The 19226-nt window shown below is 41.4% G+C and overlaps 1 protein-coding gene across 4 annotated transcripts in view; it reads right to left on the minus strand.

Annotated features, from left to right (window-relative positions):
- Nucleotides 1–19226, minus strand: part of BRINP3 (BMP/retinoic acid inducible neural specific 3) — a 227914-nt gene that overhangs the window by 53349 nt on the left and 155339 nt on the right. For all 4 annotated transcript variants that reach the window (XM_070401317.1, XM_070401314.1, XM_070401316.1 and 1 more), the window contains 2 exons: nucleotides 5924–6029; nucleotides 3387–3623 (listed from right to left, as the gene is read on the minus strand). In XM_070401317.1, the coding sequence (XP_070257418.1) occupies nucleotides 3387–3623; nucleotides 5924–6029 (343 nt within the window). The remainder of the gene's footprint in view (nucleotides 1–3386; nucleotides 3624–5923; nucleotides 6030–19226) is intronic.

Raw genomic sequence — 19226 nt, forward strand, 5'->3', positions numbered from 1 at the left:
CCAAATTATGGGTTCTAATAACAATGGCCTCTGATAGCATTAAAACAAACATCTCTAGGGAGATAACTTTTCTCAATAAATAAATTCAAAGCAATGGAAAAAGCACTATCTGTAATCAATCGCCTTATTGTTCACACTCTTCAGATCTGAGGGATATAAAAAAATGACCCCCCCAAAATCCCTCACAATCCTGAGGTAAAGACTAAACAAAACAATATAACAGGTAAAGTGTTTTTGGTGCTTAGCACTGCTCCTTTGAATATGCCTGTTGAAAAGACCAAGTTTAGCTGCGGTGACATTTCAAGAGGTAGGGAACGAGGCAGATTCAATCAAAGCCTGGGCAGCGCCTGGCTGCGCATATATTTGATCCCGTTCATCAATCAATCAACATATATTGTGATGTACAGCGTGTCTACTAAATAGAGCACAGTTTACCAGTCTTCCTCTATACTAATAAAAGGGTAATATGCTGATTAGATCAGATAGACCTGACGTCTTCCAGATGTCCTTCCGGATGTCCTTCCAGACAAAGCCACAGTCACTATGAGGGCCAAGGGCTGGAGGCAGTGCGAGAGAGACAGCGGCGCAGGCCGGTCTAACACTGTGGCCCCTTTCACAGAGGCAGTGGGAGAGGAGGCTGCATGGGCCTGGTCCTGGTGCCACGCCTCTGCAGAGGCTGGATGGGGTACAAACTGCTGTGCCTCAACCTCCCCCAGCCCCTCCCCAAGCTGGCCTGGCCCCAGATCGTCCGCCACCCACCAGTGGGCGGGGGCAGGGCCAGTGTTAAGAAGTGAGGGCCAAGGGCTGGCAGCCCAACCGCAGCAGCCAGCAGTGGCAGCAGCAGTGGGGTGATGGGGGCAGCACCTTCCCCTGATTGGCCAGTCGCCTCCCACAGAGGGAGGTCAGAGGCAGCAGCAGCTGCGGGGTAATGGGGGTGGCGCCTTCCCCTGATCACCCAGTCACCTCCTGCAGGCCTAAGCCATCAGTGGGACATCCCCTAAGGGCTCCCAGATGGTGAGAGAGGGCAGGCCAGGCTGAGGAACCCTCCCCTCCAGTGCATGAATTTTCTTGTCCTGGGCCTCTAGTGTAATGATAAAATGAAATATGCTGGCCCAGCCAGTGTGGCCCAGTGGTTGAGCATCAACCTATGAACTAGGAGGTCATGGTTTGATTCCCAGTCAAGGCACATGCCCGGGTTGTGGGCTTCATCCGTGTGGGGCATGCAGGAGGCAGCTGATAAGTGATTCTCTCTCATCACTGATGTTTCTATCTCTCTCTCCTGCTCCCTTCCTCTCTGAAATCAGTAAAAAATGTAAAAAATAAAAATAAATACGTTGTTCTCTGCCCTCAAAAAAACATGGAACCCTGTACAGGCAGTTGAGATGTAGGACCTGATCTAGGAATGGAAATACATCAGGCAAAGAGGAGCAGGTAGATGGCATCTGGCAGAAAGCCCTTGGGAGCTAAATCAGGAATCCTTGCATAAGACACCTGCTTGACACTCTACAGCCATCTTCTTTCAGATGATGTTAGGAAATTAACTGAAGTACAGGATAAAATTTGGTCATGGCAAAGGTGATATTCATAATATATTAAATAGGAGACAGCCAGGCATTGATGAATCAGATCGAACACACACTGACCAATGGGAGCAAACAGCAGTGAAAACCAAACTGGTTTTGATATATTAGTATGAAAGCTGAATATTGTCTCCTGCTGGGGATACCTGTAAGTTACAGTAGAGCCAATGAGCAGATTATCACAGTAAATTAAAACTTACATAAATATTTTAAGAATCATCATTAGAGACTTGATATTATGAAAAGCCTCCATTCTTTCCCTTACTCCTATATTCTAATTACCAATCCCCATAAAACAGTTATGCTATAAATATAAGCATATGATGGCCAAAGATCTCCACCCATGAGGATGCAATATTATATGTTGATAGTTAATTTCAAATGATAATTTATACCTAGGTCCTCTAAGCAAAATAAGGTAACTGAATAACTAATAAGATAGCAGTTTTAAGAGATTAAGTGACTAATGATCACATGGCTTGCTACTGATAAAGTTTGTTTATCTGATGTCCAACTACTGAGTTTTGACAAAATGATGGCTACAATGGATTGAATGTGTCAAAGTTCACATAACAAAATAGTCTACATCTCCTTTCCCGGACTATGAAACTCCAGATACCAAGAGTAAACCATATAGTCCCACCTACGATTACGTGGTGAGATGACAGAGAATATGTTTTTAGTTGCCGGTTTCTGAAAAACCAACCCTGGCTGACACGTTGGCTGTCCACCAACATTCTGGGTTGTCTTCTCTTCCAGGCACATGGCATAATGGCATCTGTCTCCTTTGAAATTAGACTTGGCCATAAAAAGTGATCGTAATCAATTCCTGGCAAGTCACATAAGAGCCACAATGGTTTACTGCTCTCTTTCTACTGCCTCCATTCCCAAATCATCCCAGATAGGACATTTCTTCAGCCGGACTCGAGGTGGGAACAGGGCAATGCAAAGACTCCCATTCATCTGTGTGGACTTGTGGTGTGAGCAAGAAATGAATGGAGCCCTAGCCGGTTTGGCTCAGTGGATACAGCATCGGCCTGCGGACTGAAAGGTCCCAGGTTCGATTCCGGTCAAGGGCATGTACCTCGGTTGTGGGCACATTCCCAGTAGGGGGTGTGCAGGAGGCGGCTGATGGATGTTTCTAACTCTCTATCCCTCTCCCTTCCTCTCTGTAAAAAATCAATAAAATATTTTTTTTAAAAAAAGAAATGAATGGAGTTTCTATCTGAGATGCTAGGGGAGTTTGCCATTACAGTACCGCCAAGCTTATCTTGATGTAGACAGCAACGGGGCTGGAAATGGAGGCGGACTGTGCTGAGCAAAGCTATGACTTTGATGCGGTGGATGGTAGTGTGTCCAGGACACTCTATAAGAGGCTAGGGTGAGGGCAATCTTCCTTGTGTGGAAACGGCTGGTCAAACTGTTGTCTGTGGTCACTGGAGTATGAAGATCAGGTGCCCAGCGAATTCACAGAACCAGGGGAGATGTCAGGAAGCTCAGGGACACTGGAAAAACCCAGCGAGGTATCAGAGATGTCACACAATCCATTCTTGTATTGACGAAAGCAACAGAATGAATGACATGTGAGCTCAAAAGCAGGCTAGGTCCAATGCCGAAAGCACGCAGAAATACACAAAGCGCCATGTGTGTTTTTGGTGAAATACTGAATAACCATCCATAAAAGCAATCCCATGTCCATTTGAAAGAAGAATGAAAAGCTAAGTAAAATACCTCCCAAGAATGATCTTTTCAACAAGGCAATTCCTTGGGCCAAGTCGCAGTGTGGCGTTAAAACCCAGGTCTTACCTGACTCCTCAAAGTCGCTATTGTAGGCTTTCCAGGTCTCGGTTATCCGAAGCAGATTCTCTTCCATGGCTTGGATGTCCATGGAGGGGCAGTTGCATTCTGGGAATCTGGGGCCACACTGACACCAGCAGTCATTGTCCTTGCAGATGAATTCTCCCTCGGAGTTGCAGGCGATGTAGCTCAGAGCTGCCTGCACAAAACGCTCCTGAAGATAGTCGGGGAGGAGAGCCTGCAGGCCTTAAAGAGCAAACACAGCAAACAATTTTGCTTTGATCAAGAAAAAAAAGCTTAATACATATTTACAACTAGAGGCCCCGTGCACCTAGGGCCTGGCTAGCAGTAAGGGCCGATCGGGGCCTTCTGGCTGCCGGCTGGGGCCTTCCTTCATTCCACGCTGCCCCCTTGTGGTCAGCACATGTCATAGCGAGCGGTTGCACTCCAGGTCTCTGGTTGAACTCCCAAGGGGACACTTTGCATATTAGCCTTTTATATTTATAGATAGCCAAAAAGGTCAAAGACTCAGTGTATCAAGAAATGGATTGATGCATGTTGAACACGAACCCTGGAAAATTATCTAAGTCCACAAAATTGCAAATATTTATAACTCTTTGCACCATATGCTGACTCCATGCACTGTGCAAGAAGCCCAGTAAATATAGACGTGCTCAACCCCTCAGAATATCTGATTTTGTTTTTTGAACTTACTTGATTGGCTCTCTGACTTATTTGATCAGAATGTTTGGTTATTTTTCCCTCATGTAGAATCATCTACATTGTAGGTAGAGACTGTCTACCCTTGAAAAGGGAGGCAGGTGTTTATTCTGCATCACTTGATTTCTAACAGTTTTCAGTATTTTTTTTGTTGTTGTTTTTCTTTGTTAATTCTCCCCCGAGGATATTTTCCATTGATTTTTAGAGACAGTGAAAGGAGGAAGAGAGACAGAGAGAGAAGCATCAATATGAGAGAGACAGACACATTGATTGGTTGCCTCTCGCTAGCACCCAACCAGGGCCAGGGATCCAGCCTGCAACCTACGTGTCCTTGACCGGAATCGAACTTGGGACCCTTCTGTCCCAGGACTGATGCTCTATCCACTTAGCAACACTGGCTAGGGCAAGCCTCAGTGGGGGAGCATGCAGGAGGCAGCCTATCAATGATTCTCTCTCATCACTGATGTTTCAACCTCTCTCTCCCTCTCCCTTTCTCTCTGAAATTAATAAATATATTTTTAAAGAATGTTGTTTCAATTTCAGCATTTATTGCTACACAGGAAAATTTAATAAGAAGGCTAAACATTCAAACTAATCAGTAGATGAAAATAAACATAACAGTAAGGGGAAATTTGACCAACACATAGTTGTTATTTACTCTAAAACTGTATTTTTACACTTACATTTCCTTTATTTAAAAAAAGCCAATGTTTGACCCTTAATCATTATCTATGAGGTACATTCAATAAAAACAAAGAATTAGCATTGAGAGAAAAATGCATGTTGATATAAAATTGAATATGTACAGTTCGCGCTTACGCAATTGAAGAAGGCAGACCAGAAAAGAACAACTCAGAATTACTCCTTTGATCAGTCGGCAGGATTTAGACAACGTGCCAACACCAAGACTTTCCTGAACTTATTCAAACTAGTGCATGTTTATTCATAACCTTTCACTGTCTGAATGAATGAGCAATATGCATACACACGAGCATTTCAGAAACAATCTAGACTTGTTAAAAGTTATTATTTTTTAAAACCCTCTATTATATTATTTCAAATAGAAAAAGATGGTACGTTACTAGCATTATCACATAATCTATCTTTATAGTGGAAAATATAGATATCAAAATGTATGTATTCTCAAGTACATTTCTATTTGTCAGAAGACAAATGCAGCCATAACAGCCATATATATTTATTTTTAAAACGTCAACAGTTCGTGTTACACCATTAATAAGTAGGTTTACAACTTTTACCAGAATCTATAAGAAAAAATACAAAGCTGCCTGGTCAGCATGGCTCAGAGGTTGAGCGCTGAGCTATGAACCAGGAGGTCACGGTTTGATTCCCAGTCAGGGCACAGGCCTGGGTTGACAGCTCGATCCCCATAGGGGGCGTGCAGGAGGCAGTCGATCAATGATTCTCTCTCATCATTGATGTTTATCTCTCTCTCTCTCTCTCTCTCTCTCTCCCTTCCTCTCTGAAATTAATAAAAATATTTTTTAAAAAAAAGAAAAAATGCAAAGCTCAGGCAGACCCATGAATAAACTGCTCCTTGTTGAGCCAGTGAGAACCGTAAGGAAGTAAAATACTATCATGAAAAATTTTCCATCGCTACAGATAATTTAAGAAGTACAGTGAATTTTGACATTTCCATCATCTTCTCTGGAATGCTCATATCGGTTCAAAATTTGGAGAATTGGCCTTTTATGAGAATTTTAAAAGCCCAGCACTGCACACGGGCCTGATAACCCAAAGAAGAAAGTCATCACAGCGGGAGAGTTGCCATCGAGGCCCATGGAGAATGAGTGTTACTTACATACCTTGCAACTGAATCTTATTCTCAGGACTCTGGACCAGAACAGAGCTGACAGAATCTAGGTTGTCATAGTTACTGCAGCCCAGGGGACCCGTCCGTGTTTCTGTTACCTGCCCAAAAAAAAACACCAACTTTATTATGTAAGTCAGGCTTGACCATGCTCTCTGGGTTCAATGGAGTTGTCACACAGGGACAGCATACATTGGACAGGAAACATCACGGAATGGTCCAGGATCTGATCCACAGCAACCATCCACACCTCCAGACACAAAGCAGGCAGGTGACTCTCTTTGTCATTCTACTTTCTTCCCTTGGGCCAGGCATACATCTCCTGGGGAATCGTGGATGCCCTCTTTGGTCAAAAGCATCACGCACAGAAGGTCATCAATTTTACCCAAGCTATGACAAGGGCATGCTCCTTTATGTAGAGAGCAAGTTTTGACTCATATAAGAATTGTTTTTTGTTGGTTCATTTTTCCTCAGTGAATCAGAACTATCTACCAGGCTACTGTCTAAAAACCGACTTAAGTATTTTATTCTTCTGCTTAAAAATCTACAAATATTCCCACTTTTATGGTGACAACAAAGTCTAAACTCTTCTGTGTGGTTTCCACTTACCCAGTTACCCGCACGACAATCATGAACTATTTTAAACTTCCCTTAAATGGTTGGAGCAGGTTCAAGAAACATTGACAATGTCAACTATATTTTAAATCATGATATTAATTGTGTATAATGCACCAAGTACAATGCTTATTATTGTGTGGAGATGCAAGGAAATATAGCATTGATATGCTCTTGAATTTTTCACTTGAGGACCCACAACATTTGTGGTATTTGAATACCTTACTTATCTTACCATAAAGTCTCCTTTATGTTTCATTATGGCAATGATTAAATGACTTTGCAATCCTCTTACAAAAGTTACATTAACTTTACTTATTTAACTGTAAACTCCCTATTCAGAATTACACACGGTAGGAATTCAAGAATGGTGAACTAAATCGATGAGTAAATATTTTATTTTTAGTTAGAAATCTTTATTATAAAACAATACTGACATTTATTTATTAAACTTTTTTTGGGGGAAACCTCTAAGAAAATGCAGCAGGGCCAGCCTATGTAAATTTCTAAAACTCATCTGGCCTCACCATTCATATGCAAATAAGGTCCCTGGAGCCCAGGGCGGTTGGCCAGCCCACTGGGTATCATGTAAGGAAATGAGAGCTGGAGCTGGGACCTGAACCTCTGACTCATGAATCAAATGCCCATTCAGAAATCAGCCTGGCTTTCTAACCTCCATACGTAAGTGTTTGAAACTTTACTTGCCTGGATCAATCTAATGCATCCCCATTCATCCTGTCTCTATCTCTCTCTCCCTGTCTCGCAATAAAGTTACAATAAAGCACAATTTAAATGGTCTAGATTGCTGTGCAAGTCTCTTAGAATGGGGTTCTATCTTGGGTCATTGTCATGAACAATAAATATTGCTATAAATGTGCTTGTGCTTATACTTCGAAGACCAAATGAACTGGATTTTATTCCGAGTATTAATTTATTAGTGCTTTCAAGTAGAAATTCCCACCCATTCTTATATTGCTCTACACTAGACTTCTAAAAAAGTAAAATATGTGTTGATTAGGTTCTGTTATATCCTAAAGCAGTATGCTTGTTTCTGTTTCTATATGTGTGGGATCTTTTACAATTGCATATGCTTAAAGCTATCAAACTAATAAAAGCTTTAGAAAATGTTGATGCTACAACATATATGTAACTTATACACAGCTATATAAATCATATATATATTATAATATGTATGTAAAATTATATATGATTATTATCTCACATGATGATACTAAAACAATTTATATATAACTATATAAATTTTAGATATGTTATAATTAAATATATGTGATAACTATATCACATGTTATTAATCTATAATAATAAAAGTGTAATATGCTAATTAGACCAGACGTCCTTCCAGATGTCCTTCTGGATGACCTTCTGGACAAAGTTGGGGCTTTGAGGGAAGCCTGGGTCCTGGGTGCCTGCCAGCTGCTGTAGGGAAGCCCGGGTCCCGGGTGCCAGAGGGAAGCCAGTGCCGGCAGCTGGGGGAAGGAAGGCCTACTCTTGCACGAATTTCGTGCATCAGGCCTCTAGTTTATATATAATTATATATATGATTATAAATTACATTGAATAATTAGAAATTATATAACTATATAATCTGTTTCTTCAAATGGGAATATTAAGTTTGAAGATATTCTGACCATTTCTTTTTTCCTGTCAGTCATTCTTATTTCATCATTTTACTAAGCACTTAATGTCAAACTGCAATTTTAATGTATTCCTAGTTCTATATCCTGCAACATTCCTGGGATTTAAAATTGAATTTAGAAATCAATTTGCAAACACATTGTTAATAAGAGAGGCATTTAAAAATAAAACGGTCATACTGATATAAACCTACTTCAGTAACAAAGACTTTAATTTTTAAAATTGTCTTATTTGTGAGAGAAGTGCAAATTCTATAAAACTATAAAACTCTATGTCCTCAGGTGAAAAGTACAAGAGCATATCAATACTAAATTTCTATGCATCTCCACAAAATAATAAGCATTGTACTTGGTGCATTACACACAATTAATATCGTGATTTAAAATATAGTTGACATTGTCAATGTTTCTTGAACTTGCTCCAACCATTTAATGGAAGTTTAAAATAGTTCATGATAAATAACCAATGCCAAGATGACTCATATTTTCACATCAAAAGTACAAAAACAAATCAAATACTAACTCAATGGAAAGAAGAATTGTTGAATTATTTATCTATGCAAATGACTTTATGCTGAAAACTATTTTCTCTAGCTCCACTCCCCATAATCTAACTATTAGAATCATTTATCCTAGGATTGCATTTTTAAAACTCTCTAGAGGTTCTACTTCAGGAGGAACGGTGATGCTAGAAACAGGAGGATAAAGAGGATGATGATAAACAATATGAAGTTAGGTATATCCATGAAACGTGCACAAGATCAACAATATAACTGTGAAATGTAAACTAGAAGAAATGAGAAACATGGCTGATAAAGTATGTGAAGCCCGGCTGGTGTGGCTCAGCAGTGAGCTTTGACCTCTGAACCAGGAGGTCATGGCACATGCCCTGGTTTGCAGGGCTCGATCCCCAGTAGGGGGCGTGCAGGAGGCAGCCCATCCATGATTCTCTCTCATCATTGATGTTTTCTATCTCTCTGTCCCTCTCCCTGCCTCTCTGCAATCAATCAAAATGTATTTTTAAAAAATAGAGTATGTGAAAGAAGCTATTAAGGTTGGAGGAGAGTGGCACAGAAGACAGAGTCACATTTGATTCAGGGACAAAACAGACCATGCGTTCCTGGAGAGCAATTGCTTTGGTGCAATTTGCACTTGTACTTGCCACCATGAGTCCAGGCCTGGTGACAATGATCGACCTATTTTTTTCCACGCCCCATAAATTATCCTCCATCAAAACAATACACATGACCCCCCACCCACCGACAGCCCCAGGTAACTCTATTGAGACAGACTGTGTATGCTCTTTGAACACCCATTAAAACATGAAAGTACATTTGGGCCTAGAAGAGAGAGGTTTTTTTAGATGATTAAAGTATCTATTCAGTGTGATATGGAATAAGGTAAACTGGACACGATTTTGTCACAACAAGGTTGCTAAATAACATCAGGACTCTTTTGTGCCTAAATCGTGGTTGCCATGGCATTTTAAATGCATGGCTGTTGGCTGGTGTTGGAGAGGCCAAATCTATAAGCTCACTCCTCCAGATTGCTATTTTGATTTCTGTTGTAAGTAGCATAGCTTCAAATCACAGCAATTGCAAGAAACTCGGTGGCAAGGAACCCCAAATATATATGTTAAAAAACCCACATTTTTATAAAAGCTTCGTTTGTGAAGTCTGTAACTGATGATGGTACATAAATGGTAACCGTAGACTTCATTATGCAAAACCTTTAGGATCTTGTTACTACACTGGAGTTGGCTAAGAGTTTTCTGATGCATTTAATGTTAACAATGACAATAGGAAAACTTCACTGCCACAGGGCACCACAAGCAGCAATACAGCTTTCAACCGGGTCTGGCCCATGGCTGGCTGTCTGCATCCTGGTGACAACGCCAGAGGGCGCGTCCCTGGCTGCTGCCACCGCCTGGACCGGACGCATGACATTTTCGGGAACTCGGGAGCCACAGGTTCTTTTCTGTTGCTTCGCCTAAAAAATTAACGCTATGTGAGGGCAGCATTTCCTACATTTATCTTAGAAATGAAAGCAAACAGGTGAAGTAAAACATGGAGAGTGCTTTTATTTTCTTTATTGTTTATTCTATGAATTGCAATCGCATTACCTTTTACTTATTGAATCTGCTTAAGAGGACCACAGACTTTAAAATGCTTCCAGGTCCAAGTCCAAAATACAAAGACTATTTTTTTAGAGCTCATGTAAATCATGTTAAAACTAACAGTGTTTTGCCCTGCCAGCGTTGCTCAGTGGTTGAGCATCGGCCTATGAACCAGGAGGTCACACAGTTCAAATTCTGGTCAGGGCACATGCCAGACAGAGTTATGGGCTTGGTCCCCAGTGTGGGGCGTGCAGGAGGCAGCCAGTCTATGAGTCTCACCATTGAGGTTTCTATCTCTTTCTCCCTCTCCCTTCCTCTCTGAAATCAATGAAAATATATTTAAAAAGTAAAAAAGAAATAAGAAAAGGAAGCATCGAAGCATGGAACAGACTGTGGAGTCTCCGAGGGAAGGCAGGGGGAGGTGGGTGGGTGGGAACAGATCAATTGGAGACCTTGTATGTGTATAAGCATGACCCATGGACACAGACAGTGGAGTGGTGGAGGCCAGGGCGGGGGGCAAGGCGGGGTATGGGTGGGCTATAAGGAGTCAATGGGAGAATAAAGGGGGCATAGGCAATACTTTCAACAATAATTTTTTTTAAAGGGAAGCAAAATAGGTCATTCAGTTGATAGCATCATCAGCTCACAGCTAACTGCTTGATTGAGACTCCAGGTGAGTACCAATTGGGCAGTATGGGTGGATCTAGAGAAACACACGGATAAAAGAAATTATACAGCGGCCATTAATGCAACCGGGAATCCAACCATGACCTCCTGGTTCATAGGTCGACGCTCAACCACTGAACCACCGCGGCAGGGCTATGCTTCCTTCTGACAAAGTGACTAAAAATGTGCGGATGGGCCCTGGCTAGTTTGGCTCAGTGGATAGAGCATCGGCCTGCGGACTGAAAGGTCCCAGGTTCGATTCCGGTCAAGGGCATGTACCTGGGTTGTGGGCACATCCCCAGTAGGGGGTGTGCAGGAGGCAGCTGATCAATGTTTCTCTCTCATCGATGTTTCTAACTCTCTTTCTCCCTTCCTCTCTGTAAAAAATCAATAAAATATATTTTTAAAAAAATGTGCGGATGGGAATGTCAAGAGCTGGAGGAAAAGCACCCAGCACCGCGTTCCAGGACCAGCACCGAGAGCGCATCAAGGTCCTACCCGTCAACATGGCTTCTAGTGTCCTCAAGGAAGACACACCTGGGACCACTGTCCCTGTCCAAATGCCAGCCGCACGTGCCCTGCGCACTAGGACATGCAAGACGGCACCTGGTTAGGCAGAACTGCTTTCCTGTTGAAAATTTAATAAAACTATGTCATGGTTAATATTCTGAAATGTCTCCTTTCATTTAGGAATCAGCCTAATGTATTGTGACATTCCCCACAATGCCCACTATTCCATTTTCCCCCCAAAAAAACTTTTACCAAGATCTTGTATTACTCCTCTGAAACTTTCTATTTCCTATGCCTATTCTGAACGAACTATTAAAACATTTCTTATTGCTTCTGATTAAAAATGTAGAACTTTTTACTCGCGCCTTTTGAAGTGCCCTAAGTGTGGAATATTTCTGGATTCCATAAGCACATCAAAAGCTGCTGATGTCAGTTATCTTTTTTATAATAAGACAGCTCATGCCTGTGCACTGACTAGCTAAAGTGTCGTATCGAGACCGTTATATTCTTCCATTTGTCACCCGATACGACAAGCGCCCGACAGAACTGATAATCACACCATGCTAAAACTCAACAGACTCAGGCATAATTAGAAAGACAGAGTTCATTTCTTATTTCAATTAGCCATTACAGAAACACTTGAACTGTCATTTCTTTTTTTTCACTCAAAAAAAAAAAAAAAAAATCGGCTTTCCTCACACACAAAAAATTAGGATAAATCCACATTCTTTAATAATCATTAAAGTCAGCACCAAGATGATTTCAAATGAGCAAAGTAATAATATAAGAGAAAGAGGAACCTTACAGTATGCATGAATTACATAGGCACTAATAAAATTCTAAGAGCCCAGAAAAAAAGCAATAAATTGGGCGAATCGCTCAGCAATGCTGTAATCAAAGTATGCATTGCTGCGCCCCCCCCCGCCCCAATTTTTTAAGTTGATATAGAGCCTGAGAATTATAACTAAGGGAATACTTTATGATAAACTAGAGGCCCAGTGCACGGAATTTGTGCATTGGGGAGGGAGGTCCCTTAGCTGGCCTGCGCCCTCTCACAGTCCAGGAGCCCTCAAGGGATGTCCTACTGACACCCTTAGTGCTGCTGTGGAGGCAGGAGAGGCTCCTGCCACCGCCGCTGCACTGGCTAACCATGAGGCCAGCTTCTGGGAGTGCACTGACCACTAGGGGGCAGCTCCTGCGTCAAGTGACTGCCCCCGGTGGTCAGTGCACATCACAGCGACTGGTCGTTCCACCGTTCAGTCGATTTGCATATTAGCCTTTTATTATATAGGGTAATTAATGGAGGCATAACAAAATGGAAATGAGAAAAACTTTGGTAATAGTTAAAGTAGGCATTTGTGTCTTTCCTGGAATATTTAACCTAGAATTTTAAAACTTAGCAACAAAATCATAAAACTTCAATGTGGACTCTCACTGCATTTCTTGTCTTCCTCTTCTATTTCCTTTCCCCCAAATCCCCTCTCTGTTGTGTTATTTCTTCCCATTTATTTCAGTTGTATTATGTGGAGGTGTTATGTCAGCTGTTTTAGGTTCGTTGTCCCTTCCCCTACATGAGTATAAATTTAATTTCATTTTTTTGTTGTACAATTGCACCATCCAGTAGTACAATAGTCTCTCTGGAAGTCTAGTACTAGCTAGGAAGCTGGATGAGCAAACTGGGTAGATTTGTTACTAAATAATTTCATAGCAATATAAAATCTAGGTTGAAATGGTATTCCTTCTGTAGATTATAAATTTTATCCCACTGTTGTTTTTAGTGAGTGCGCTTTTCTCTTTATAAAATTTCTATATGTCCAGATGCAATATCTGTTGGCTATATCATCTATATTCAATCCTAACTTCAGTTTTCCAAACTATTCTTTCTTCCCATTCATGTAGTTTTGAGTTATACTTTCTATTAATGTTCTATTTGTAACAATTCTCCATTAATTGTTACACTTTTTCTCACCAGCATGGCATTTTGAACTATATTTTTTTAAGTTTTCGAGGAATTATCTCTGTCACCCGGATTTCTTTAGAAGTTTAGAAGGAGTGTTCTCTCTGTGTTTCCTTTTCCTGTTCTGGCTTCACTTAGATGCGCTGGTGTTTTTTCATGGTTACTCTTCGGGACTCCAGTTCAGCTGCGACCATACTTCATTGGCAGCAAGGCTGAGAGCAGCTGAAGACTGTGCCAGGCGCCTGTAAGCTTAAAAGGGACTGCAGTAGCTTATCAGTTCTCCGTGAAGCTATTAAGATTTAGCTTCACCCCAAGGTGCTTTCGTGCCTTGAATAGGAGAACTGTGCCCATTTATTCAGCTACTCTTCAGCTCCTGAGGGTCAGGGAAACAAAGCTAAACTCATGTGGGCCAGCCACCTCTGCCTGCTCCGAGCTCCCCGGGATCAATTGTTTTCTGATTCAAAATTAAGACTTTCAGCTGTGGGGCCAGACTTGACAATCATCCCAGACGGGAAAAAAATGCCTTAAAAGTTCTTATACTATTTACGACCTATTTCCTGTGGGCACCTAAACCTTGGGTGAGATGAATGAGTGGATGGAAGAAAGTCAGTTCTCTCTTTAAATGGTCATTTTCCCAGAATGCCCCTCTTCTCTTTGAACCAATAAGCTCTCTGTGATTGATCGAATTCACTTCCATCTTTCACACTTATTTTTTTTTAAATATATTCTTGTTTTATTGATTTTAGAGAGAGATATCAATTTGTCGTTCCACTTAGTTATGCATTCATTGGTTAAGTCTTGTATGTGCCCTGACCAGGGATCGAACCCACAACCTTGGCGTATCAGGATGATGCTCTAACCAACTGAGATACCTGGCCAGGGCCATCTTTCACTTATTACCTATCTATTGGTAATACTCACATGTTTTCTCATTAGATTCTCTCTTGAACTTCATGACCCCCCCAAGTAAGCACCTCTCTTTGTTTGGGTTTTCACAAACCCCACATACATTTCATGTCACATATGGACTTTATTAGCTTTGTATATATAAAACCAGTGTCCTGTCATGCTCTATAAATTAATGGAAGCACCATGTCTACCATATCTCTCAGGTCTAAATGCACTTTCATTTTCTCTGGCTACTTCCCCTACACCTTACACTGGTTGTCAAACAGTAAATTCTACATTCCCAAACCTACTGGTATATGTTTCTCTATTGGCATTGCATTAGTCGCTTTTTAAAAAAATATATATTTTATTGATTTTTTACAGAGAGGAAGGGAGAGGGATAGAGAGTTAGAAACATCGATGAGAGGAAACATCGATCAGCTGCCTCCTGCACACCCCCCACTGGGGATGTGCCCGCAACCAAGGTACATGTCCTTGACTGGAATCGAACCTGGGACACTTGAGTCCGCAGGCCGACGCTCTATCCACTGAGCCAAACCGGTTAGGGCTAGTTAAAGCTTTTGCTACTCTTCCATTATTTACTGCAACAACATCCTAACTTATTTCTATGCCATTAGATTTTTCTAATCCAATAATGTTTCTGAGTTATAATGTTGATACATTTCCCATTCCAACAAGATCCCCCACAAAATTATGGACATGACAAAGACTGTTACAGATCCCCAGTTGGCTTCTTGCTTTCTTCACCTCTTTTTGTAACTACTGTGTCGTAGTCCCATAATAAGCTACCTGGTGCTCAAAAGGGCTTGATTTTGGTTGATTCTTGGTGGTCTGTGTGTCTGCTGAAGCACAGGATCTGGGCTGTGTACTAGGCGCAGGTCTGCCCCACAGGTGTTCATTGTGGGACTGGCCCAGGCCACAGAGGCAATGACTTTCTCACATGACAATGACAGAAGCACCACAAAGTACATTGCGAGCCCATGTGGCATGTCCACTAACATTCCACGGGCCAAGTCACATGACCAAGACCAACATGAAAGGGACCAAAAAATGTTCCCTAAATGCCAGAGAAACCACAAACTCATCTGGCCAAGGATACACTGAAGGCACGGGTAGAAAATTGGGCAAAGCTATAAAGAACTGGGAAAAGTAACTCAATTTATGTCATGATAACTTCGGTAAACACTTCACAAATCAGTCACAGAGTTCTTCAGACTCTGACATTCTATGCATTTTCTTAGCATAGCTCTTCCTTTCCCATTTCAAAGCCTGGATTTTTCTTTCCATGCATTAAATAAATACTCTACTATTTATCCTTTAAGACCCAGATCTGATATTTCTGAGAATTATTATCAACTAGAGGCCTGATGCACAGAGATTCGTGCAAGAATAGGCCTTCCTTCCCCTGGCTGCTGGCACCGGCTTCCCTTGGGCACCCGGGACCCCGGCTTTCGCTCCGGGCCCGGAGCCGCCATCTTTGTCTCGTCAATTTGCATACCCCCTCCTTATTGGCTATGGGTGCCACCATCTTTGTCACGAAGTGATGGCCAATTTGCATATTCTGTCTTTATTAGATAGGATTGCCTTAGACAAGAATCAGTGAGTGTCCTTGACCTGGTTATTTTTGCCATATTGCCTTTTTTTGTAGGTATCTGGCTGCCTCACCAGACTAAATACTGCAAGGCTACAATGCACAGCATTTTCATTTCTAAAGGCCTAACAACAATCAGTGGTGCTGGGTACATCACAAATAGGGAATAAACATCCCCCAAGTAAGCAAATTAATTGGGTAATTCATAAACGTTTAGACAACTTTGCATTGGCATAGGGCACCGGACATTTGATTATATCTAACGATTGCAGGATCACATATTATGCGTACATTTTGCTTTAATTGACAATTGTATTACTTCAACTGAGAGTCATTAAATGGATCCACTCATCTTACCAAAATAGAAATCTAATTTAAGTAATAGGTGCTTCATAGTTAAAAACTAGCAATGGACTTCCATCAAGATAAATATCAAGAAAAGTGAAATGGCCCTAGCTGGTTCTGCTTAGTGGATAGAGCATCGGCCCCCAAACTAAAGGGTTCAGGGTTCGATTCTGGTCAAGGGCATATACCTCGATTGCAGGCTGGATCCCCGGCCCGGATCGAGGCATGTGCAAGAGGCAACCAATCAATGCATCTCTCTCACATCGATGTTTTTCTCTCTCTCTCTCAAAATCAATGGAAAAATATCCTCAGGGGAGGCGTAGCAACAGCAACAAGAAGAGTAAAATAAATAAGGAACAACTATAAAAAAAAAGAAAAATGAAATGTTTTCAATGAAGTAACAATAGTATGTACTCAGTGGGGGGACTCTAGCCACCAGACTTCACGGCTGTGGCTCCAGATTGCCACATAAATCAACCTGGGCTTTATGATGCTAATACACCCACATCCAAAACTTGGTGTGGCTCTGGGGAAGCAGGGTGATTTAATTTGCTTTGTCCTTAAGCAAAAGGAAACATACCTGGAGAAGGGTAAGTACAGTTGTTTGAATTGAGTTGTCGGCAGGGGGGGCAGCTCCAGGGAGGCCCTGCACCACTGGGCTGGTCGAATCTTCTCTTCAGGTCACATTTTTCTCTTGGCCATGATCCATTTTGCGGGAGATTTTTCAGACTTTAACTTTGACCAAAGGTGAACTTGTCGGAGAGTTTGAGCTAAATTGCTTTCGCCATTTCTGAGTTATGGGAAGGTGAGAGTAGATTTCGCAGGCACCTAACTTATAACAGGCCCGGCCTTTCTGCTTACATAAGTCCCACATGACTAATGCTATGTATTTTAAACCTGACAGGATTATTATAGTTCTCAGAGAAACCTCTACATTTTAAAAGAAAATATCCAATCATTTTTAAAATGCCGAAATTCCCCATGTATGCGTCCACAAATTGCCAAAAAGGGCTGCCGCTTCAAAGTCAAGAAAATACAATTAAGGTCAGGTCAGATTTCCGCCTAGGTGAGACAGAGAAAAGGTATAGGACCGATATTAAATTAGGGTAGCATTTCAGGGCAGACATGTTAGCAAGTTAATGCGCTTCAAAGTGCACTTTAAAATGTAAAAGTAATTGAACCTCTACCTTTTACGATCCAGCCAGAGAGAAAAACAGCAATCTGAAAGAGAAATTCTACGCCCGGCACACCCTGTCATCAACGTTGAGCTCCTCTGAAACAGCGTGATGGGGAAAAGGATCCCTCAACAGGTGGCAGGAGATGAATTCAGGGTTATATATCACATCACAAATTACTTTTTAAACCGAGCTCGGTCTTCTTTAATCCCCTGGACAGAAAGTGTTCAAGTTTTAAGATGCAGGAATAATATATTAAAGGCTTAGAGTGTTCAAGAATGCAATATCTTTTTTGTTGTTGTTGTTGTTATTAATCCTCACCCGCGGATATTGTTCATTGATTTTTAGAGAGTGGAAGGGAGGGGGAGAGACAGAGAAAGAAACATTGAGGTGAGAGAGACACATGGATTGGTTGCCTCCCACACTCGCTCAGACTGGAGCCGGGGATCAAGCCTGCAACCCAGGTACGTGGCCTTGACTGGAATTGAACCCAGAACCCTTTAGTCTGTGGGCCAATGCTCTATCCGCTGAGCCAAACCGGCTAGGGTGCGATATCTTTTTTTTCAACTTTACATAAATATTACCAACATATCATATCTTTACATTCATGTATATCCCGGCTCACTGAGCTGGTTTTGTGTCTCTGTTTACTATCTTTCCAGTTTCCTAACATTTGATAAACCTTTCCTTTACTCCATCGCTCAAGTCAGTGCTGAAATGGTTGAGCAGGAAATGATCGGAGACATTGCCTCATTCAATTCCAGGGACTATTATCTACGGAGCATTAGACAGAACAGGAAATAAGAATCCTTCCAAGTGTTGAGCAGCTTGGATCCAGAAAGGATTGCAGAGGATGTTTCTTGGGACAGTATGCAGGCTGCATTTGCAAGGTGATACAATGAGGTCAAGAACAGCTGGGCAGCTCTATACTGAGAAGGGCCTAACTAGATGCCCATTAGGAACAGAGAGGAAGGGCAAGAACCAGAGACATCAACAGAACCCATTGGCTGAGTAGGTAGAGAGAAGAAATGTAGAGAAGAGCATACGAAGAGGTTACTTCTAACCAGTTAGAATTTGACAGCAAAGTGATAAATAGAGGAAAACATTTTAGGCTATTGGAGAAATTAGAGGGGAGCGTGGGTTTGAGGATGGGAATGGAAGTACATAGTCAGGAGTCGTCAAGATAGTGTTGATGATTGATAATTTATGATGTGTCATTATTTCTATTGATGGGTGATAACTAACATAATTTTTGATGTGTCGATATTCCTATTGGTAAAATTGATCTCAGATGCATAGTTATTTGTCACCAATGTCCTCCCTTTACTGAATTAAAACTGATAGAGGTCATTTCTTTCCTTATATCACACTTCAGGCCTTTTTTTTTTTTTCAAAACTGCAAACTCAATGAAAAGTTTATTTTAAAAATGACCTTTCCCAGGTTTTTCCTCATTCTTCCAATGAGTTAAAAATTACTATAATTTTAAGAGAGGAGAGATCAAACTGTCTCTTATCTCCTTGACTCATGAAAAATGAGTACTTTGTTAAAAAGATCAAAGGCAAGCTAAGAACACGCGACCTAATCATCTCAGTATCATAATTAATGATAACAATCTGGGCAAAAAAATTGAAACTGGCCACTCAGACAGAAAAGGCTAAGTTTGAGATCCCCCAAATTTACTGAAATTTGGAAAGAGGAATTTTGGAATGTGATGCAAACCACTTTCCCCAACTGCCTTCCAGTGATGATGGGCAGAAA

Source organism: Myotis yumanensis, unplaced genomic scaffold (genome assembly GCF_028538775.1).
Source record: "Myotis yumanensis isolate MYYU_CA2020_CCGP unplaced genomic scaffold, mMyoYum1.0.hap1 SCAF_22, whole genome shotgun sequence".
Classification (NCBI taxonomy): Eukaryota; Metazoa; Chordata; class Mammalia; order Chiroptera; family Vespertilionidae; genus Myotis; species Myotis yumanensis.